Source organism: Cydia splendana, chromosome 11 (assembly GCF_910591565.1).
Source record: "Cydia splendana chromosome 11, ilCydSple1.2, whole genome shotgun sequence".
Lineage (NCBI taxonomy): Eukaryota > Metazoa > Arthropoda > Insecta > Lepidoptera > Tortricidae > Cydia > Cydia splendana.
In genome coordinates, this window is record NC_085970.1 from 8,315,612 (window position 1) to 8,340,597 (window position 24,986).

General features: G+C 36.5%; 1 protein-coding gene across 1 annotated transcript in view; it reads left to right on the plus strand.

Annotated features, from left to right (window-relative positions):
- Positions 1 to 24,986, plus strand: part of LOC134795117 (neuropeptides capa receptor-like) — a 77,558-nt gene that overhangs the window by 43,509 nt on the left and 9,063 nt on the right. The window contains exon 3 of the mRNA XM_063766949.1: positions 9,155 to 9,354. Coding sequence (XP_063623019.1) covers positions 9,155 to 9,354 — 200 coding nt within the window. The remainder of the gene's footprint in view (positions 1 to 9,154; positions 9,355 to 24,986) is intronic.

The following is a 24,986-nucleotide window of genomic DNA, read 5'->3' on the forward strand; positions in this document are numbered from 1 at the left end:
TTATGCAAAACCGATACTATGCAAAATTTATTCAGCATTTATTGGTATATAGGCCCCACTAGGCCCACATATTTTCTTATTCCGAATTTAGTAATTTCCACCGCTTATACACAAAATTTATGCAATCTTAATTTGAATAAGATGATAATTTTACTCTATTATCCTGCTTGTGTGTTACTTGGGCAAATACATGTCTGAACACGCCTCTATTGTCAAGGCGTTAGGGTGCTTGTTCAGATATTGTGAACACCTTGGCCGCTCCGATATGTCCGATGGCGACTGTACATACAGTCCTAGACCCTTTTTTAAAGTGCAGAATGAGGGCCTAGCATTATTTAAACTAAATGAGGCCGGTATTTATTAATGTCCGCTACCCAAAGGTTATCTGGAAGGGATCGCTTTTTAGGAATAAGCTGAATAATTTCCTGAAGGAAGGTGTGCAATAAAAAGTATTTGTACCTATTTCAAAGCTAGATGACAGAAAATGTTATTATTTTATAAAAATCTAATTTTATACAACCATTTTCCATAATGTTAATATCCAGAGAGGAAAATGGGGACTACGTTAAAATGGAGAAACGTTCGTCCCCTTTCCTCTAGTCTCGTAGGTACTGTCAGCTACCACCGTCTTCTTATCTAAGTAAGTAAATTAATTTCGTCCCAATATTCAAAATTGTTATTAAAAATATTAAAATTTTGTTCGGCTTAAGTTTCCTTGTAAGTTTTAATAGGACTCGAGGAAGTGACAATCAATATTCAATAAATTATAATTAATCGGCGAACATAAATTACTTACAAAATTGTAAGATGTTATTAATGTTATTATACAAGCCAAGGGAAGACTTGGAACAAGGTTTATCAATAAAGCTACGTGGTATGATTTATTTGTTAGCGACCCGCCCCGGCTTCGCACGGGTTACACAAAACCTTAACAAATTATACACCCAAACTCAAGAATCACTCTATTGATAGGTAAAAACCGCATGGAAATCCGTTCGGTAATTTTTGAGTTTATCGTGAACATACAAACAGACAGACGCGGCAGGGGTCTTTGTTTTATATGGTGTAGTGATTAATAAGTGAAATTAGCCAGATTTTTTACCTATTCCGACCAAGACTTCCGCCTTTTTCACTTTGCCAAATCACTTACCTACCTAGCAGAGGAGGGGTGTCCAGGAATTGAGGACATTCAACCAGTTCGATAGCTAATACTGAGAGCGAACGAAAAAGCCAGCATTCACATCACGCATTTACTGACAACTGGAAAACAAAATGTAAAAACAATATAATAAAATGACGAAAAGACAAAAGGTAAGTATAAAAAATATAAATAATATATATAAAAGGCATATGGCCCACAAAGGAATGAAACAGGCAATATGTCAGCAATTTCATTGCCTCACGATAAAGAATTTTCTCGTCCGATCCGAGCAAGCTTTTTGGGTTAGGTACTCGGATCGGTTACATGTCGCTGGCTCAATATTACAAAGTTCTATGTTACATTTTTAAGATAGGTAGTAGAAACTTGGAAGTCGACTTAATGTCGCTATCACAATGTTCAAAATTCAGTTCGATAAAAGTGAAACATAGACTGTAATATTGGGCCAGCGAGCTGTTAAATTAAACTAACATTATTTTACTTAATCTACATAGGTACATACATATATAATCATTAAAAATAATATTATTACTAGTGGCGTTGTGAACTGTAGATTTCGCAAATACCCATAAAAAAATAATGTAATAAAAACTGAATCTTAGACAAAAAAATATTGGACCTGCTTATAAAATTTCACAAGAATCGGATGAGAATTGCGGCCTGTCGAGGAGAACATGAAACTTTGCCCATAGCTGACACGGAGACCTTCGCTTTCGCTCGGTCAATTACTGTAGGTACATATCAACAAACGTTCTTAGATTTTACTAACTCGTGTCGCCTAAATCTTTTTAGTATAAAAAGCGAAGAAGCGTACTTAGGCATTAAAAGCTTTAGTTTCAGATTATTGAAAATTCCATTCGAAATGGTCATGCTCAACTATGTAAGCGCTTCAAGCCATAGAGAGAAATTAATAATATCGAAGATTGTGCCATTCGTTTTGTGAACGAGTTTCAAAACTATTTTAATGAAGAGCGTTGTTAAAATGTTCCCGCTTTTAAAAATATGACTTGTTATTATAAAATCGGGAATAATTTTTTTGTATTTTCGCGAAACTAGTTTAAAAATTCCTGAGAATTTTCACAAAAGGCTTACCTACCTTTGTCATGTGTGTCAATTCATTAAAAATGCAAAATGCTTACACAAGGCTTCATAAGCTGATCGTTTGAGACGACAACGTTGGAAGGTACCGTAAAAGTATATAACTTTGCTCTTTTACTTAACTTTGCCCACCACGTCACAGTTCAGTAAAAGCGAAATAACTTAAAAGTACACATACACTTACACTTACAGATACACCTTCTTCATAAAGTGTACTTTTTAGAGAGGTGTGCTTTGTGAAGAAAGTGTATCTGTAACTACTTTTAAGTTATTTCGATTCTACTGAACTGGCCGCGTAGCCAACATGCCAATCGCTTACGCTCCGTAGTGATCGAAACGTAACTGTCACTGTCGCACTAATATGAAAGTGTGATAGAGAGACACAACGCGTTTCGTTGTCGAAGCGTTAGCGATTGTCACCTTGGCTAGGCCGGCTGTGACGCGGTGGGCAAAGTTATGTTAAAGGGCAAAGTTGTATACTTATAAGGTACGTAATTAAATTAATTCTGCAAAGTCACCTGCATTAATTTATGAAAATCTTAATTTGTATGCCCGCGAGGCAATCAATTTTAATAACAAAAGTTTTTAGAGACTCAGACATATCAAATATGTATTACCTTAATATATTAAAACCACAACATAACATAAAATTCACATAATAACATATAAACACACATTAACATGTCGAGCAATTTTCGACCTAAAAACGCAAGTCTCTCGTTTTATATTTAATACAAATCAAATTCATGATTATAAATCGATTCCGTAACTAAGTAGGTGCTTGCGCTGATTATATATATAAAAATATTAATATTATACTAGTATATAAAATGGAATGACAATCGGCGCGATTCGGGAAATGATTTAGAGATTCACTAGATATAAAATAGTAAAGATATGCTTTTCCACGGCAAAAGGTACCTTATGGCATGGCGGCTGGCGCTTACGCTATTACTAACGCCGCTCCAATATTCAGCCGGGGCAATGGTACCTTTTGCCGTGGAACGTCACATATCTTTACTATTTCATATCTATTGAATCTCTAATTCATTTCCCGAATCGCGCCGAATGGCGTGTTTTATTAGGATACAACTGTGCTACATTGGTCATTAGGTCATACACAGGCGCGTCAGCGCGAGCTGGAAGCGAGCGCGCAATAAGACGAAACAGGAGCTGAGTTTTAAATATTTTAGGTAAATATACCCGTCTCGCTAACGGAAGCGGCACCTAAAAGTAGTGCGATAAGGACAAGGCGAAAAATCCTGCGTAAAAATCTCAAAAATCGAGGTTTTGTACTCCTCTGTTTCCTCCTCCAAAACTTAACCAATCGTAACCAAATTTGGAAATCTAAATGATTATGAAATTATCTGTGTCGGACCGTTTTGCTTTTTTGGCTAATTGATATCAGTTTTGAATGCCACGCCTCTCATTGCGGCATAGTCAATTAGGCCATTTTGGTCATTTTTGAAGGGCTTAAAAAACAAAAATATCAAAAAAAGCAAAACGGTCCGACACAGATATTGACAATATTAATCTGTGTTGAAAAAAGCATTGCTCTAGCTTCAAAAACCACGGAGGAAAACGAGGAGTACGTTTGTATGGAGAAATGACCACTCCCGTTGGCTCATAAGAAAGCCGATGTGTGTAACGACCAAAGCACACGTGTTTCATACGACGTTTTCCAACACACTTGCGAGGATGAAACAAAATTTATATCTAGTCACATTTTGATTAACAAACAGTTAGTAAAATTACTATTAAAAAAGGTCTCAACATCCATTACCGCACTAAATAAGTAATTCGATAACTATAACACTACCGCAAAAGTTCTATAATTACCTATAATGAAAAAAGTATAACATCTAGGATTATGAGCCTAAAAACGTTCAATAAGTTCCACATTACGAGCAAGTCTGTTCAAATAAGGTCAATGTGGCTAAATCCGTCATAGGGTTTATTTCGTTCACTAGCATTGACATAGATATCTAGGGACTGGCTTTACGGACAATAATAATGAGGCATGACAGGGGCCAGTACAGCGGTGTGACACCGGTACAACGCGATTGGTTGATGAGTTCGCATCACGCGCGCGATTGGTTGATGAGTTCGCATCACGCGCGCGATTGGTTGATGAGTTCGCATCACGCGCGCGATTGGTTGATGAGTCCGCATCACGCGCGCTATTGGTCGCAACTAGTTGCGTTAGACTGCACGATTGGCTGGAATTCGTGAGTCACACCGCTAAACTAGTACCATTTCTAGTACCCGTAAGGCCAGTCCATAGATATATACGTTAATGTTCACTAGCGTTTTTCTCGAACAACGAACAACATTGATAATTTCGTCGACAAAGCAGCGATTGCTTTTAGTTTTAGCAATCAAAAGAAAATGGTTTTTTCCTACGATTGAAAATCAAAGAAATATACGCCCGTGGACGGAATAGCCACATTGACCTTGGTACATTCGACACAAGTGCGAAAAGTCGGAAATTCACAAAAAGTGGCGATACATTAAAACACGACCGATGGGAGTGTTTTGAATCGACACGAGTTGGGAATTACCTATTTGCACGTGTATCGTACAACATTTACAGTACTTACATACCTATGGGTAGTATTTATATATTAGGTCATTACCTATGAAATTGGCGTTTTGTCCGGAGAATTTCAACGAAACACGAATTTCCATACAATTAATTTTGCGGATATTTTTTTGATGGCTAATTCAAACCAAACAAAATTTTTCCAGTAATTTTTGACACCTTTAAGGTATGTTTTCAATATCTCCATTTCTTGAAAATTGGTACCATTAGAAAAATATAAGTAATTTTAATACTCGAACCGACAGCACATGAAAAGACCTATTTTCAAGGCTTAATTCTGAACACTTAACAATAAAAAATAACAATTAATTGTATGTAAAATCGTTGTTTATTGAGTGCACTGTAGTTTTATTGTAATTGTGTATGTACTTTTGTAAAAAAAAAAAACTAGGATCAGACTTATATCTATGAACAAAAACGCCAATTTCATAGGTAAGGACCTAATATATACATTATTTCGTAATGTTTTTACTGCCTAGTGATATCGAGCCAGACGATATTATATTAATATTGCCTACTTGTTCAATGAAACAAAAGAATTTCTATTGACATTTATAGGTGGGCTGGGCGCAGACCGTGAAGGTGACATTATAGACGTATCAAACACTGCGGAAATGTTAGATCCATTTATGGCGTTATTCATAAACGCATTACTGGCCTGTAGGGCTAAGATGGTCGGCTTTTTATAATTTGTCACCATGCCTGTCACGTTCTAACAAATATGTAAGTGCGAAAGCGACGTATGGCATGACAGGTGATAAAAAGCCGACCATGATACCGCTTCTGAATTAGCTATGAATCGTTTTAATACAGTAAAATTATACATTTTGCGTTTGCGTCAAATCCGGTAGTTCTGATTTTTTGCAGACTTGTTTATGATGTTGGCCCAATGAATAATCCAAGTTTGTGACCTCGAGCGCCGAACGCAACTTTGTCAAAAATCGAATAAACCGCAATTTTTTTTAGATTTGGGCGATTATAACGCTAAAGTACTAGTTTTTGATAGTAGACTAAATTTGCTACAATAAGACACTAGAATTGTCTCTGTACATCTATTTTCCGAGATAAAGCCTTTCAAAATGTATAATGTTTTCGAACTTGTATTCGTAGGCTAAGTAAGTGCAGTGAGTATACCGTCCCCCCCAAAACAGAGTTGACAATGTTGCGTTCGGCGCTCGAAGTCACAAACTTGGATTATTCATTGGGCCAACATCATAAACAAGTCTGCAAAAAATCAGAACTACCGGATTTGACGCAAAAGAGCCAGGTTACAAAATTCGACAAAGTTACTGGATTATTTGTCTTTATCTGTTATTTTGACTTATGTATTTGCAAAGACCATAAGTATTTGTAAGAAAGGGATATACATAATTTAACATAATCAAACTGCGTAATATGGATGGCTTTATCCATCTTTATCCACGTAACACGGTTGGATAGAAAGTGACGGTCACCGTTTTATCACGCTGTCACGTAGAAAAGAACTGGCCCGTAAAAGGCTACAATTTGTGTACTAATTGATGAATAATAGTTAGGTATTTGTACAACAAGAGATCAAAGTTTGATATTTCTTCGAGTGCTTATTTTGAGTCCCGTGCTAGCGAAAGATTCTATAATATTTATAATCTTGAATCTAATTTAGAATCTTGAGCGTAGTAAGGGACTCAATGGCGCACGAGATGTAAATACATAACTTTGATCTCGTGTAGTACACAAAAATTTTCACCCGAGCAGTGAGAACATACCTATTAGACAACTTGAAAAATGTAATCCTTCTTCGTCACTTAATACCTAGGCACTCATGTTTTCTTAAGATATACAAACAATTAAGTTTAATTACATCGAAACAAAAACAAAACGTAATAATAAATTTCAGTAAAATAATATGGAAACAACGAACATCACCTGACACTTCAATCGACAACTTTTTTTCTGTAAAAAAAAACTTTGTAAGATACGGTCCGAATTGCGGATACGTACTATTTGTCAACTATAGTAGAAATTCTTAAAAATAAAATATAGATGGTCAAGCAAATCTTGTCAGTAGAAAAAAGCGCGAAATTCAAATTTTCTATGAGACGATATCCCTTCGCGCCTACATTTTTCAAATTTGCCGCCTTTTTCTACTGACAAGATCTGCTTGACCATCTATAATTAATTTTGCGTGATACCTAATCTGTGTATTTTTGAGTTCATTATTTTAATTGTACAATAAAATACCTAAAATATAGTATTTTTATCAGTTTTTATCAAATCTTAAACTTTATTTTAATTAATTAATTATTAAGAATTCATACTCGTACGTGGTTTGGAACGATGCGTTCTGAAGTTTTTCGGGGGTCTATTATAAACAGTCAATATACCGTTGAATGTCGTTTTTACTTTTTGTCTGTTTCTTTTTGCTAACAGTGTGAAAGGGACTGAGATAATAGAACCCAAGTATTTCGAACTTATATTAAACCCCGCATGTTGAAATGACATTTGACTATAAAGGTCACTTGAATGTCATTTTGTCTCACTGTTTTTAAGAAGCAAAGTACCCTTGTTCGAGCTGCTGAGGTGAAAAGAATTTACTTCCACTATAACTTTATTTTGTTTGCCCATATACCTAAACAGATGAATAGCCCATATACCTAAGTAGTGAATAATTGTTTTCCATCGTACTTTCACGGAAACGTTCGTATTTGTCATGCTACTTCAGTCAACGTCAGTACTTTTTGTACCGAGACTGACTGAAATAGCAAGACACGTTTGTACCTACGTTTCCGTGAAAATCCGTTGGAAAATAATTATGCACTACGACTATACAACCTAATACTTGTATGTTGACAGTAAAAATGTGTATCTCCCCCAAATCTCCCCGCAATAAATGGTATTTCTCCCATTCTGACTGTGGTAAATACGTGTTTACATGTACGAGTACGCCTTGTGGTAGTTGTGGTTTACTAATGAAACTCACATGAAGATTTCCATTAGCAGTCCTATATAAAAATTGTATTACATAGTTCTGTTAATGAAAATAGTATTTTCAACTAGCTTTCATTTATAATACCACGCGCATAATATGTGCATTGCATAGTTTGAATGCTGAGTAGCATTACTCTCAACGCAGCAGCGGCACCTTTGATGACGTTATACAGGGTGGCCCATTTAGGTCGGTCAGTATGGGAAAATCTGAAACTATAAGACATACGACGATCTCTTCTTAGGAACCATGTCATCGATTTTAGTAACTAGAAAAACTGCATTCATACATTAAAAAAAAACCGGCCAAGGGCGAGACGGACTCGCGTTCCAAGGGTTCCGTACATTACACAATTTAAAACAATGTATTTTTAAAGAGAAACGGCAGTGAAATGTCTTTACAAAACCCGTAGGGGTTGGATCAAAACCTAAGTAATTAATCCGACTCACCCTTGACTACTCATAACATGTGTTAGTTATTGAATCTACTATTAAATGCATCTCATATTACATAAAATTATAATTGATTTGTGCTATATTAGGTACTACTTAAGTACAGTTAACCAATTTGATTCCTAGGCCACTATATAATAGTGAATAAATTTGTTTATCTTCTACGACACCGCTTATTGAGTGTTGTATGTCATAGTTAAGGCGGCCTTAGTGGCCTAAGAATCAAATTAGTTGACTGTATAATAAATATACTAACAAAAATATCTTAAACCAGTTTTTTAGCCGCTTCTTCACAAACATTCTACATAGCTTCTGTTTACATAATATTTATTGTTAGAACCGAAGCTTAATGGAATTTCCTTTACTTCTCGTTAAAGTCGAATACAAAGATTGATGTTTGTGTTATTCTTGTATCTAGAGAGAGTTTGTGTAACTTTTTGTGAGTTTTGCGCCCAAGTAAAGAATATAAATTCGCGTAACTGAATTTGTCTCACGTTCGCTTTTATTTGGACAAGAATTGATTCATGTGGATTGGAGATGGAACGATATAATAACTTCGTAACATAAGAAACACGAATTGGGTATATCCTCCTAAGACCCCTGCGTAAAAAAATTTGTACATATTCCACAATATATTTTGAACTTTTATCGACTAAGTAAAGGTACTAAGTTCAAAAACAAAACAAATGCTTCTGAGTGTTAGGAGGATAGGTCTACCACATATGTAACTAAGATTTTGAGGTTAAAACTGACTTGGAAAATGCATAGCTGCTTGCTATTGATTTGAATATGTTAAGTAAACATTGAATATTCGAGCGAGCGAAGTGAAGCCTTCATTTGTACAACAATATTAATTTTTGAAATATCGATTGTTTCAGAGCCTCCTACGTATCGGTGCTGACGATAGTCGCGTTCTCCCTCGAACGTTACCTGGCTATCTGTCACCCCCTGCACCTGTACACCATGGCGGGGCTCCGGCGCGCGCTGCGGATCGTGGCCGCCATATGGGCTCTGGCCATGGTCGCTGCCGTGCCCGTGGCTACGTACACTAGCATACACTACCTGGACTATCCACCAGGTGAGTGCATATACAAGTGTCACCCGCTACTATAAACGATTGTCAGGCCACGGCGCGCGCTGCGGTTCGCGCCCGCCATATGGGCTCTGGCGATGGTCGCCGCTGTGCGCGTGGCTACGTAAGTACACTAGCATACACTATTTAGATTACCTATCCACCTAGTGAGTGTACATATCTACATGGGAAAGCGCTACTTCTCCGACTTGTAAAATGTATATCATACTTACATATTTTTAAATCAACGTTTCTAAGTTGAATCTTAGCGATTCGTGGCATAAAATTTTAAAGGGGCGTATTCAATTAGTTTCTTCTAAATTACATGCTGGAGTATTCGCCATCCATCTATAGTATGTATCTTTAGGTATTTAAATAAAAGTAAACAAGATCTACCCTCAAATGGCTCCTTAAGCCAGTTGAGGGTAGATGAAAACATTACATGATCAAATAATGTAGGTAGATTAAAGTCAGGTCGTTAAGTAACTGATCCAGGCGTTTTTGTATTTGGTTGGATCATGGTATAATAATATACTCCGCCTGGTACTCCATTCCGAGATTCGCGTATGACCTAACTGACACGCGCCTACGTCATCATGCTGTTTACAGGTTCTCAAACTTTGAAATGTGGGAGAATTTTAACCAACGGTGAAAATTATTTTAACGGCATTAATTTTAAGTTATTCATGTAGAAACATAGTAAAATAAAACAAATCTAATGTATTAAATTAAACTTTATTTATCTATACAAGACAAACGTTTAAAAAACTAATTCACAGTTACACATTAATTACCAAGCTTACGACGTGAAAAGTTTGGAAAACACTGCGACTGCTGACACTGAGCGAGAAGGAAATAACAATTAACACGCGTTCGACAAGGATGACGGTCAGGGCATGAAGTTATCTAGATCCGAATTGTCAAATGTCCACAGCGCTATCCTGTGTTGCCAGTAGTATAAACAGAATCACCCGAAAGTCTGAAATTTCTTTCGTGAATCGGAAGATATTGCTAACGAGTAATTAAAAATGACGTGTTATTGTAAAATTTAAGCTAAAATACATATAAATGAAAATTATAAAATTATAAATAAATATTTTAACTTATTAACCATAGGTATAATGTACCCATGTAACATGTTATGTTGAAATAAAGTGGCAATGTTATTGTGACGTAATCGCGTGTCACTCTGGGAATGGAAGACCATGTTTTATTAGACCATGGGTTGGATAACCAATAATTGTTATAACTACCCGAAAATGTACGAATTGTTTGTTTACTTTTATTTAAATACCTAAAGATACAGACTATAAATGGGGAATTTTCACATTTATAGCTGCTGCCATAGAATTATTTGTCTATATTATTAGGCACTAAAACTACTCACGACTTAAATACGAAACTGAATTATGTAACTTAGTTCGTTTTGTGAGAATTAGTTCTTCACAAACTTTACATTGAACACCTATCAGTCTTTTCATTACTTACTATTAAAGTGGTCTGAAGCAGCTATTTAAAACCAAATGTTTGTTTTATTTGGCAATAGATGTTCACCGTCGATCGAACCAGGTGGATATCTAATTTGTTTTGTTTATATCAAAAGAAAACGGATATAGAATATCTTTGTTTATATTTAGTAAGGAGAACTGGTGGCCTACCGCGAAGCACGTTCGACGTGTTGCCTCGTGGTTGCTTCCCTGTCACACTTACGTATGAATTTAAAAGTGCGACAGAGAAGCAACACGTCGAATGTGGTTCGCGGTAGGCCCTCTGTAGACGTGGGCATCCTTAATCGTATTGTTTCAAAGTGGTGTTTATTAACGGCTTCAGAATTTTTACTGTGCTGGTACTGGGAATTACAAAAAGGGATATCGGAGTAGTTTTCAGGAATTTTTAAAGTTTCGGAAACAGAAAATATTAAGTATAAGAAAACACTAAATAAAGCCTGTGCACGTACCAAACAACCCCTGTGGCCCCTAAACTCTATAACAAACTGCCAGATGATATCACTAAATGATGATGACATAAGAATTTTCAAAAAGAGTCTGTTTAAATCTTTTGTTAGGAAAGCGTTCTACTCGATCAGAGAATAATGGCCGGTGGAAGTTTTTAGCAGATGACGCCATCATAGCTTGCCCTGTCAATCCCTAGAATTGTGTCAAATTTTTGTTTTTTTAATACCCTGGATGCCAGCCCTTTAAGCCAAATCTCATAGAAAAAGGGGCAAGCTATGATGGCGCCATCTAGGCAAACCTTTGACAGTTGCCAACCCCATTGTCTGATTCAGAATATTAATTAAATAGGTACCTATATGTAGGAATGTAAACTATTAAATTATATTTTTATTTTTATAGATTATGTTTGTAAATATACATGCACCATCTGGACAATATTTGTATGCCTAATGGCTAAACATAGTGATACTCTCTTTAAGAAAATACCTATACAATTATATGATCAATGAAAACCTATGTTTACAAATAAATATATGATTTATGAAATAAACAACTATTTTAGAGGCTGGCACAACCTGCCTTCATATCATACCTATGCGTGTTAAGTAAATGAAATAGGCCGTCATTAGCTACAGAAGGAAACATATTACGTTCATTTGGAATGTCGTCGTTAGTGACTTGACTGAGCCCGATAAAAACAACCTATTACTTACCTAGAAAATTGCCTAATATTTTAACAAATTATTTACCTTATTCGGAGTTTCATTACGAAGTTAAAGGTACTGGAAAATCAATGTTAATTAACATGTATTACCTAATTGATTTATTACTTAAGAGGAAAGGGGACAGCCGTTTCTCCACACAAACGTAGTGCCCATTTTCCTCTATGGATATTGACATTATGGAAAATATTTTTACATAATTTGATTAATATTACCATACCACCATACCATAACTACGTTTGACTTTTTTAGATTTTTTGATTGTAGTAAAAATTAGGAGCAAAAAGCAGATTTCATAAAAAAAATTAAATGCTCCTAACTTTTATAACAATTAAAAATTCGAAAAAAAATCAAACGTAGGGGCATATCTGTGGTTGATATACAACAAATTGTGTCAAAATATTTTTATCTGACGCCTCTCTGAGGCAGGACATGAAGACCGTTGTACATTGTAGTAACATCTCTGTAACTCATGACCAACAATAAATATTTTGATGATTCATTTTGAGTTTTCGATTTCACTGTAGGTATGTATAATTTTACAAGTAAGTACCTACCCAGCTAATTAGGTAGACTCATAATAATTAGGCACAATTTAATGATAATATTGTAAATTTTTGCATGTCGTGTCTTCGACTCTTCTATTATTTCGACACTTCTATTTATTATATTCACCTATAAACAGAATTCATTTTAGTATAAGGTTTCAAATGAATTATATTTATAGGTGAATAAAATTCATTTTCATCACACTCGCTCAGTAAATGTGGAATTGCATGCAGGTTTAGCGGGAGTTATACAAAAAGCGTTCTCCCTAGGGAGTTATGAAGTTTCTAGTGCCATAATTAACAGTTTTTTGTCTTTATACTTAATTTTTGTATCGCAAGTGTGATGAAAAACATTATGTGTAACTCGGGGCGTAATAATATTGCAAACTCGAGTCTATAAATCGCTCCGGCAAGCCGTCGCGATTTAACTTACTCTCGTTTCCAATATTCAACTCACGCCCCATGTTGCACAATGTACTATTTTAGTTTAGGGCGGCCAGTTACTGGCGAACTACCCTATTTTGTATATATTTGTTTTTTTCTGCCGACACATCTTTTAAAACCATTTTATATTCCTACCATTTCATTAATAAACATATAAAATTTTATGATGACGGATCCTAAGTAAACTAACAGCGGTTTTCCGTTCTAAATTTAACATTTTAATGCATGCGGCAGATTCGTTGGGAATTAATATCTAAAACTGGCCAAGTACGAGTCGAATACGCGCTCCGAGGTTCCTGTGCCTGCTGGTTTTTTCCTTAAGATTAACTCTTGACTTTCGCGAGACTGGGTTTTTTAATCTGTAGGTATATCATATCAGTATTTTTTACTTTACTAACTAAGGCCCCTGTACCATTATTTTCTTTTTTTTCTTGTTTAATATGAACTTGTTTGTCCATGGTACTAGCGAACATGGATGCAAAATTGTAAAAGTATACTTATAAAAGTAGGCAAGCTTAAGAACCGGGCCTCTTTGGCGCAGGGATCTTACTTTATAACCTATAATCATAAGCCTACTATAACCCTTCTTCATTACCTGGACCTGAAATGAAACTGATAAATTATACAATAAATCTTCCTACCTACCTATCTACGTATTCACATTCCATAAATAAATTTATAGTTGGTCAAGCAGATCTTGTCAGTAGAAAAAGGCGGCAAATTTGAAAAATGTACGCGCGAAGGGATATCGTCTCATAGAAAATTTGAATTTCGCGCCTTTTTCTACTGACAAGATTTGCTTGACCATCTATAGATACCATTGCGCTGCTTTCTTCTCTCGGAGATTTAAATTCATCTCAAAGCCTGTCTCTAGTAGGTACAACAGCTTAAAATCTGCTCGTAAAATCTCACTCCGTTTTCCCCGTTTCACATGAGCTCTGTTTAAACTTTAATGTTTACATAATGTAGCAAAGAGGAAATATTAAGTACCTTGTTTATATGTCGCTAGTCGCTACACTATCTACGCTAAATAAACACATGCCACGTTCCGAAACATTGCGATGTTTGAGAGAGAGTTTGATGTTTACATGTTAAGGTAATTTTGCACCGGCGAAGTGAGTAGGAACGAATACTAGTTAACTATGGGTTCCGTAAGGATTCAAACTACATCAGCATTACTGTAGTGCAGTGTGTTTATGCATACAAAAAATACGTAATTTGATATTTGTGAACGTGTATAATAGCTATCACGGTTCATGAGATACAGCCTGGTGACAGACAGACGGACATACGGACAGACGGACAGCGGAGTCTTAGTAATAGGGACCCGTTTTTACCCTTTGGGTACGGAACCATAACAAATATCCGCGCTGTGGTATGATAATAGTTCTTGGTCCGAAATATATGCGATACATTTGCGAATCCTATTTTTCGTACTTATATCGTAATGTACTATTAATATCTATAGGTTGGCGGTAAGTTTAGGTGAGGTAAAAGAAACACAAGAGAAACACTTGTTCTGGGAAAAATAAACAATTAAATAAATAAATAAATAAATATTAGGGGACATCTTACACAGATCAAACCTAGCCCCAAACTAAGCAAAGCTTGTACTATGGGTACTAGGCGACGATATACATACTTGTATAGATAAATACATACTTATATACATAGAAAACAACCATGACTCAGGAACAAATATTAGTGTTCATCACACAAATAAATGCCCTTACTGGGATTCGAACCCAGGACCATCGGCTTAGCAGACAGGGTCACTATCCACTAGGCCAGACCGGTCGTCAATTAGGGGGATAGGTACTTAAAGATATCAAAACCTAAATTAACTGATAATTGTTACTACAAATAAAACTAAGTAATACATTAATAAAATTAACTTAAAAATACTTACGTAGCTAAGGGCTTTCCTCATATTTCTCTTGCCGTATAGAAAAAAAAAACTTCCTACAAAACCGAAGTTTGACAGCGGTTCAGGTCGAATCATGCTATCCCTTTCTAATGTATGGCGCTATCCCTTTCGGCAATTTAGGGTTGTCAAAATTCAAGCCATTATCTTATCTGTGGTCGCAAAGGGACGTCAAGTTGTGTCAACCCTAATAATTGCTCGGAGCAATGCTGAGCCGAGCGGAGCCGAGTTTGGCCGAAGTCAGGAGCTTCACACCCCTGCCCCGAGCAAAATAAACTGTTCCTCCTACCCCATTTGACCTTATTTAAATGTAAATTATAATAATATTGTTTGGCAAGAAGACTTACAAACTAAGTTTTGAACAGGCGTAATTCGGGCAATTATAATCCACTTCAATTTGTATTATTGGTGGGTAGGTACAGAAGTTTTGGAATGATTAAATTTAAGATGAGCTAGGCGCCTTATCGCCGGGGAATCGGCTTAAGATACTATTCAGTCAGAATTCATAATATTTAAAAAAAGAAGTGACTTCACAAAACAAAAAGTTGTCATTTTATGATCTTTATCAGCAGTTCGTCAGGTAAGTATCGCATCAGAGAAAAAATGCACGAGTTACTAAAATACCGAAATAACTGTAGACACCTACAGTGATTTCGGTATGCCACCAATGTGCCTATAATGTTTCAAAACTACACTTGATTTCTCCAAGATCAAATCATTGAACATATAACTAACTATGAAGTACAAAAAAGACCCAAACCAGCCTAGCCTCCTAACGCTGACGTGTCAAGAAATTGGGGAACGTTACTTATAAAAAAAGGATCGACAAATTAATAAATCTACAATGTAAATAAACATGTTATTTGTTTACAACCGTCTTACTAAGAAATTTCAGTAAAGAAATTATTGATTGTTATTTTTGAGTCATGTGTTATTGCGAGTATTTTGCCACTAATGACGCTAAGAATCCGATCCCTGAACATAACACACGTGTTTACATAACATATATGTTCTTACTAGTTTATTTATGAGCAACGTTGAACGTGTCTGAAGGTCGTTCTCTGTAACTCTTAACATTTTGTTTCGGCAAAGAGAATGTAGAGTGTATAGAGAAATTAGAGAGTTATTGTCATATAAGGTTATGGCGCCATCGCTCGAAAATATTGCACCATACCTTTGACCTACTGTCGATGGCGTTAATTTCAATATTTAACAAATTAAGACATATCAGTGAAAGAAGGATCAAAGTCTAATGGCGTTCTAACAGTTTTAATCTTCTGTCGGAAGGTGGCAGTAAATTTACTGTGGCTACATAATTTACTTTGACAATCCGTATTTCAAATTCTCTTTGGTTCCGGCCTTCGGGTATCACAACTCTCAAATTTTGCCGCAACATGCGTGTTAGCGAACTTCCCATTTAATGAACTTTCTTATACGGGTGTTAATTACAGGACGAGGCGTGTGATGAAACAATACGGACGGAGAACGACAGTATTATTTCTGTACCTCGTTAAATCTTGCTTCTGTTTGTTTCAGATATATGTTACTTTGTGTAGTTACTTATTGTTTCATCATCATCATGACTTAAAAGCTTTGCTCTTGTCGGTGGAGTAATCGCCAAACATTTCTTTCTTGTGCCAGTCTTTTAATTTCCTCATATGACTTATTGTATATACAGATATAAATACTTAAGTACATAGAAAATATCCATAACCAAGAAACAAATATTTGTGATCGAACAAATGCCCTTACCGGGCTTCGAGCCCGGGACCATCATTTGGTACAACCAAAACTCAACTCTAAACTCGGGATGGTTCGGTTTGGTTTGGTTGTCACCTAACTGTGCATGCTAATGTCCAATTTGAACATTCTACGTATTCGAGAACTAATTATTCCCACATCAACGGGAGATCAACACGATACGTTAAACGTCGCTTGTCGAATAAGGATCCTAGAGTTTAATTTCGTAATCGAACCGGCTGAAGCATATTGCACAAACTTGAAGGGTTTCCCCCAAAAAAGCGGACCTTTTGCCCTTCTCGACGAACTGTCACATGTCACAGAAGATCCTGAGATCGCACAATCTTACGAGGTTACACGCCAGCGTATATACCTATCTACTCATATCGCCCGAGCCCTTGGCAACAACAAATAACTGGCCAGAAATGTGTTGGATTGTTAGACCATGTTAAATGCAGGATTCCGTAGCCGTAGCCGATTAGTAAATATAAGCACTTTCGCCTAAAAATTTAAGTCAGTGAAATCTGAGTACTTATCTACTTCTCGTTATACATACACAGCTGCCATGAATTTTGTCACATAATTATGTTACCCATATATAGTTAGATACCCATCTCCTTCCCCAAACTATTCCATATTAAAGCTTTGTAACCGTTACTAAGACAATTTTTTCTACTCGTGGACTGTAATTTGTTGTATACTTTTGGTTTGTTTACCTATATGATTCTACTAGTTTAAAGTATTATTTTTGTTGACTCGTAAAAAAAGTATTGCATACAATAGTGATATAATCAAACTTTTCAATCTCGTACCCAATAAGGCCACGAAGCTTGGTACTCGACTAAAAAGCTCTCCATTATATCACGATTGTATAAAATACTATATTATGACGAAACTAATGGCGCTATTATTCCCTTGTCTTAATCTGTCATTTTGAGTTATGTATTTGTAAGAAAGGGATAAAACAAAATAACTAATTGAGGCTTGTAAAGTTTTATGAACAAAGGGGACAGAACCCTAAAATGTGAAAAGGGTAAAAAGCCCCGACGGGCCTAAACGAAGGTTAGTGCCTTTGGGATACGAAGTTTTGTCTTATAGATAAATAAAATAAATTGTTTTCTTTTTTTAAATAAAAATTGTTTCGCCGAAATCCTTTCAAGAAAATGTAGTTAGTAAAGTGTTTTGTTTTTTTTTTAAACTCGAAATTATATTGATATACTTAGCGCGTTTTTAGATTTGAATTTTTTTAGTCGTGGGTTTTTATCAAATCTCATTCACTGGTTGATTGTATTATTTTACTATTACCATTAGTTTAAACTACAGGTACAAGACGGCTTGAAGTAAATAAGGTTCGGTCATAACAAGCCCGTAATTGGCAGAGACCGTCTAAAATAAAACCGTTATAACTATGCCTTGCTTGCTCACTCTTGCAAGATGCATTCGTCAATAAACAAGGATGGTACTTATTCCCTAACGGTGGAATTCCCGCGTAAAACAAAGTTTGTTAGAAATGACGTGATGTTCCTGCCCCACCTCGCCCATTACGCGCCGATCAATCAATTGTTTTATTTAGTAATTATACGTATTTTTACATGAAAGTAAAAAAAAAATGGTATAATGAGATTAGAACAAGTCTAGCATAATTCACATAAATAGAATATAATTCATTGGTATACAATCAAATAACCCATTTTATGCTGAATTCAGTGATATATAGTTTGTATATATCATTCATAGATTTTTTTTGGGAAACGGTCATATTTCTAACACGTGCCAAATTCGCGATGATCACCCGTTGAGGCCCCGCCACTTGACGTATATTTTTCCAAAATGGCTGCGCCACTCAACCGGCTTGTTATGTCTGTCCGTCTCGCGGCCACCGCCACTTACCGTAGAGACCTCGAGGAGGACAATGCCACTCGAAGGTTTCCTCATGTTACACCGTGTATGTCCATATAAATACCAGTAAGTAAAGCTTTTTATTGATTAAAAAAGGGTATTTGACTGTATTTAAAATAAATGATTCTCAGTAAGTAAATAATTCATAATAATTAATTTATTGCTTTTATGGGTTTTACAAGATTTTAAAGTGTTTATATGTTCCAACATAAACGCCGTTGGGACACAGCAATATACATAAAGACTTGAAAACTAGCACACACTAGCAATTAACAATATTAAGACTTATAATTAAGATACGCCTTTATATTGTAAATAAATACCTAAAATACCTAAAGTAAACATTTTCTATTACACAACAAATGAAAAACAAAGTTAGAAATAGACGGTCAAATGGTCCAGCATTATTTTTATTTCGTAATGAGTGTTACGAACGTGAAATTAAAAAGAAATCAAATCCAACAAATCTATTTTCACCCACTCCCAACTGCGTCGAAACATGGTTAGCATATTTAGATATTTAGCATGTCCTTGTAAGAGTTAAGTAAGTACATGAATTTTTTTTTACACATGTCGGGTTTTTATGTACGAGTATAAATGTTTTGCGGTAACATTCGTATACTTTCAAAAGATTCTAGCTAAGAATTTACGAAGGTTTTAGAGATGGGCCGAATATTCGGTAACTATTCGGTATTCGGCATATTTTTGAATATTCGTATTCGGTCGAATAGTTCGGTTCGAACTGCCGAATATTTACCGAATAAACAAACTTATGTTAAATTAAGTATTCACACAAAAATGTTTTAAGTAGGTACTCTTGTAAGTACTTGAGGGTACATTTAAAATGGACAGCTTTCTTGATTCAATGTATATCATTTCACAATGGATTTCTGTACCACAATTGTGTTGAAAATTCGTAATACGTTTAGTTAGAAAGTCCGTTATTTAGTTCTCCTGGCGGCCCGCCATCGAATCGCTTGTGTCTCTCTATCACTCTTCCATATTAGTGTGACAGTGACAGTTGCGTTTCGTTCGCTACGGAGCGTTAGCGATTGGCACGTTGTCTACGGGGCCTGGTAAATGAGTGATTCTTAAATTGTGCCCAAAAAAATTTTTTTTTCATAAATGTTTTTATTTTTCACATATTATTACATATATCAAAAGTTCATACAAAAAGCAATTTTTTGATTCATATGGTCAAGCTTAATACCCTCAGAAAAGATAAATAAAATGAGTACATAAACACGGTTTGCCTGCCTGCATTGTATGCCTGTGCCTGCAAACGTCTACCAAGTATAAAGTAAGGTATATCTGATTATATTAGTTAAGTGTATGATGTTAGTTTTTATAATATTTTACATTGATTACGCAGGTATGTAAATAATTATATCAGAGACTCGCACCTGCAGACAAACTGAGTAAACAGTTTTGCAGGGAACTGAATTAGATCGTAAGGTTATTTCTTGTATTAATAATAGTAATAAATAAATAAAAACGGTTGTGACAAAGTGTCCCTCAGTCGTGACATTTCGGCATTTTGGTGGCCAACTCGGCTATTTTGATTCATATAGTTATTTTAACATAGCCTAAGTCACTCCTATGACTACGACAAACCTAATGACAGCTCAGACGTTGAAATCCGTCAAACTATAAAGGCTGTAGAGCGTGACAAAAAATTCGACACACATCATACATACATACAAGCTAAAAACATTTTCTTTTGCTTTGGCAGTCGGGCAATAATAGCTAATGATCTGTAGCTAATAAAAATCCATTTCTGAAGAGTGCATGTGCCTCTAAATTAATCAAACTAATTAAGAATGACATGACCACGTGTCTATATGTCACGAACGTGGACTCAAAAGTCCGTGGCGGTGACAGATTTTTGAGGCCACGGTCGTGATAATTTGGAACATGTTCGATATTACATAAACATTTCCTTTGATTTTGCAAATGTTAAATAATTAGCTTAATCTGCAATGTATGAGGTACACCTTATGTTACAAACAGTCAGGGTTGGGCAAAATACTGGCTTCCACGTATTTCAAATACAAATTACAAAATACATTTTTAAAAGTATTTGAAATACCAAATACAAATTACTTTGGTGACGGGTATTTGAAATACAAAATACAAATTACAGTGTTTAATAATGTATTTCAAATACAAAATACAAAATACCTTTCAATTTTTGTGTTTAATCATTTAGTTTTTTTTAACGAATATCCTTTCCTAAAAACTTATAGGGTCATTGCGCTAGTTTTCGTCCACTTGACGAAATTTGAATATAAACCTACATTGCTGCACAAATTTGGACTGATTTCAATCCTTAATGTCGAAACAATATATATATCTGTCTACATATCAAAATTATGGACCAGACCAGGACTGGTCCATAAATTCAAAGTCGCTCAGCGAGCTATGGAAAGGGCTATGCTCGGAGTCTCTCTGAGGGATCGTATTCGAAATGAAGTTATCCGTCAGAGAACTAAAGTCGTCGACATAGCCCACCGGATTAGCAAGCTGAAGTGGCAGTGGGCCGGTCATATTAGCCGTAGAACCGATAACCGTTGGGGTAGACGAGTTCTCGAGTGGAAACCGCGCATCGGCAAACGTAGCGTAGGACGCCCTAAGACTAGATGGAGCGATGACCTTCGCAAGGCGGCTGGCAAGAGCTGGTTCAGAGTTGCCGCAAATCGTGCTCAATGGCGTGCAATAGGAGAGGCCTATGTCCAGCAGTGGACGAGAGCAGGCTGATGATGATGATGATGATGATGATCATCATCATCATCATCATCTCAGCCATAAGACGTCCACTGCTGAACATAGGCCTCCCCCTTGGACCTCCATACGTGCCGGTTGGAAGCGACCCGCATCCAGCGTCTTCCGGCGACCTTAACAAGATCGTCTGTCCATCTTGTGGGTGGACGTCCTACGCTGCGCTTGCTAGTCCGTGGTCTCCACTCGAGCACTTTTCGACCCCATCGGCCATCTTCTCTGCGTGCAATGTGGCCTGCCCATTGCCACTTCAGCTTGCTAATCCGGTGGGCTATGTCGGTGACTTTAGTTCGTCTACGGATCTCCTCATTTCTGATTCGATCACGTAGAGAAACTCCGAGCATAGCCCTCTCCATAGCTCGTTGAGCGACTTTGAGTTTTGAGATGAGGCCGATAGTGAAAGACCACGTTTCGGAGCCGTAAGTCATCACTGGTAACACACATTGATTAAAGACTTTCGTCTTGAGGCACTGAGGTATGTCGGACGAAAAGACATTACGTAGTTTCCCGAACGCTGCCCAACCGATTTAGATTCAGATTCATATTTATTTGCAGAAAAAGGGTTAGTTACAGGTCTTAACTTTATAATGTCAAGTTAAAATTATGCCAAATAATAAGAAAACCTAAAATTAAAAATCAATACATATTTCATGTCATCATGTTTTTATAATTCAAAAATTCTTTCATGTTGTAAAAACAATGATCTTGGAGCCAAATTCTAAGGGTACAATTGAAATCCTTGCCTTCAAGATTCCTAATTTCTGATGGTAGATTGTTGTAAATGACAATACACATATAATACGCATTCCGTTTGTAAATTTCAGTCCTACAGCGTGGCTGATCTAAAAGTTCTCTGTAAGGTTCCCTCAAGATACCTGTAAATACCTCAGACCTTTTCTTAAAATAACCGAGTTGGATTCGGCGGTTGACCTCTTTCTCGAAGTTGGACCTACCTAATTGGACTACTTGTCCTAGGTCAACGAGTCAACAACTTCGAGTACCGAGTTCCCAACAGAGACTGGGATGGGCACAACATTGGCATTTGACATAAGTTTCGTCTTGTCCATGTTCATTTTCAAGCCCACCCGTTGTGAAACTCGGTTGAGGTCATCGAGCATCATGCTGAGTTCCTCCATCGACTTTGCCATGACTACGATGATGATGATATCAAAATTATATTTCGCAAGTAGTAAATTAAAAATGAAATATATTATTTGCTAATCCGTAGTCTAAAACTAGAGCATGGACGGAAACTACTGCAATGACCCTATACCCTGGCTGTTGACGAAAAGTTCCGCGCAGAATAGCTCGCGCATTGTATTTGCCCTCGTACAAGTCGTACATTATATTTAAATAAACGTTCCATTTTAGGATTATAGAATTTAATTAAATGTATTTTGTAGAAATGTATTTTGATGCTTGAAGTATTTGAAATACAAAATACATGTGAGTTCAGTATTTGAAATACCAAATACAAAATACTTTTCCAGGTAGTATTTGAAATACAAATACAAAATACAAAAATGTATTTCAAATACGTATTTCAAATACATGTAATTGAAATACTGCCCAACCCTGCAAACAGTAACGTGAAATTGCAACTTACTTTTAAAACTCTTAACACGGCGGTGACGCGTTAAGGTTGAGCGTTTTTTCAAATTAACACAAATAAATAATTTTCGACAAAACTTCTCCCTTCAGCCATTTGCAAACCTGACAACAACACAGTGTTGCTGTTCTAAAAAAACTTTAATAAGGCTGCCAGTAGTAAAGATAATTTTCTACCGAGTAACGCATGTTTATATTACCACACGCGGCGGTGACACGAAAACTGATCACAAAATGTATACAATTTAAAATTACATAAAGTCGTTATATATCCATACAATTTTTAAACAGTGTTGTAGAACAGGGATTAGTGTTTTATATTTGATATAAGATATTGCAAAATCACTTCATAATTTTTCAAAAAATAATATAATATCACAAAATCCGGGGAAGTCACACTACACGGTCCGTGACATTTCGCACTTGTATTTTTTTTTATATGTTTTATAATACTCTTAGGACAATACATTTAGGTGGCCCTAAAACTAGAGGTAAATTGCTAAGTATATTGATATAGAGTTTACTTATTTTCTTAAAAATTTAATATGCTATTCTTACATGTAACACAATAAAAGCATAAGAATAAGAATTACCCAAATTTGCTTGAGCATCCCTACTTTTCCTTAATTTCCACCAGCCAAACGACTGGGTTCGCACCGGGTAGTAGGGGCATACATTTTATTGACTGAACCGCCAATTTTGTGTATAATTTTATTGAGGTCGTCCTTGACAATTAATCTGTTATAGTGGTATTACTAAAATCAATTAAAAACTATAGCTTAAATCTAAAATAGGCCCTTGAGGTATTGTACCAAGGATGCCGGCAGCATTTCCTCGCTGTATCGCAATGCTGATACGTTGTGCGAGGTAGCCGCCAGCTCTTCGGTCACCAGTTACGTCAACCAGACGCTTCTCTGTATATATCTTGTTTGTAAATAAACGATTTTATTATATCTGTTATTAAATTGTACAACGGGACTTATAGTACTAGCGGTTGACCAAAATCAGCTGCAAATGGTGTTAAAGGTATGAAAATCGGCACGATTAATCTTTAGGCCACTTGAATTAATTTGACCCGTAGCACCAAAAAAAAAAAACAAACGGAAAGAAGTTATGACGTCATCTTTTTTTTGTATGGAAAATATAAAAAAAATGTTCAGAAACCTATCGTGTGTGGTATTAAATGAAAGGGCATTTTGAGCCGGTTCTAAAAATATATCACATTATTATATTTCCGTCACTTGCATTCAATTAAAATAAAAATAATTTTCAAAACATTCCAAGTTTGGGCTCCATATAGTTTTAGTATATATTTTTCATTTTTTTATTATTACAAATTGTGATCTATCAATCTATCAATGAAACGGCCTCCTAGCCTAGTCGATAGTGACCCTGCCGGCACGCTTGGGGCCTGCGGGACATCATGCTCCGCCCACGGTTCCCGCTGCCGGTGGTGTAGTGCGTCGCATGCGATGGTCTCAAACAATGAATGAGAACGTCATGCGCGCCTACTATGGGGCTACAGAGGGGGGAACCGACTTATGCGCGTACCGTGTCCGAATGCTTCCACTGTTTCAGGCCCTCGAACCAACCATCGACGTGACTGCGCAACGGCTATCGGATCAGGTGCGAGTCATCCAGCGGCTAAAGCGGTTGGATGACTCGACACTTGATCGGCTTCGCCTGGAGGCTCTCTCTACTCGCGCAGCTTCCACCTCGGTGCGAGACCCGCCCGCCACATCGCCGGATCCGGTGCCGGCACCCGACCAGGCACCGGAGGCGCCGCGGGTAGATCTCTGTGCCGACGAGGAGCAGTTCGCGCAGAGTGTGAGTAGTACAGCCAATGAGCAACTGAGGAGGACTTTGGATGAGGCGATTACGCAGTATCGCTCCACACCCAATACTAGGCCACGATTACCACGTTTGCCTATGAATAGACACAATCTAGCGCTAATGGGAGCCCTAAACGCTTTACTAGAGCCATATTTGCGGACTAGTAAAGATTTAGATGATACGCACG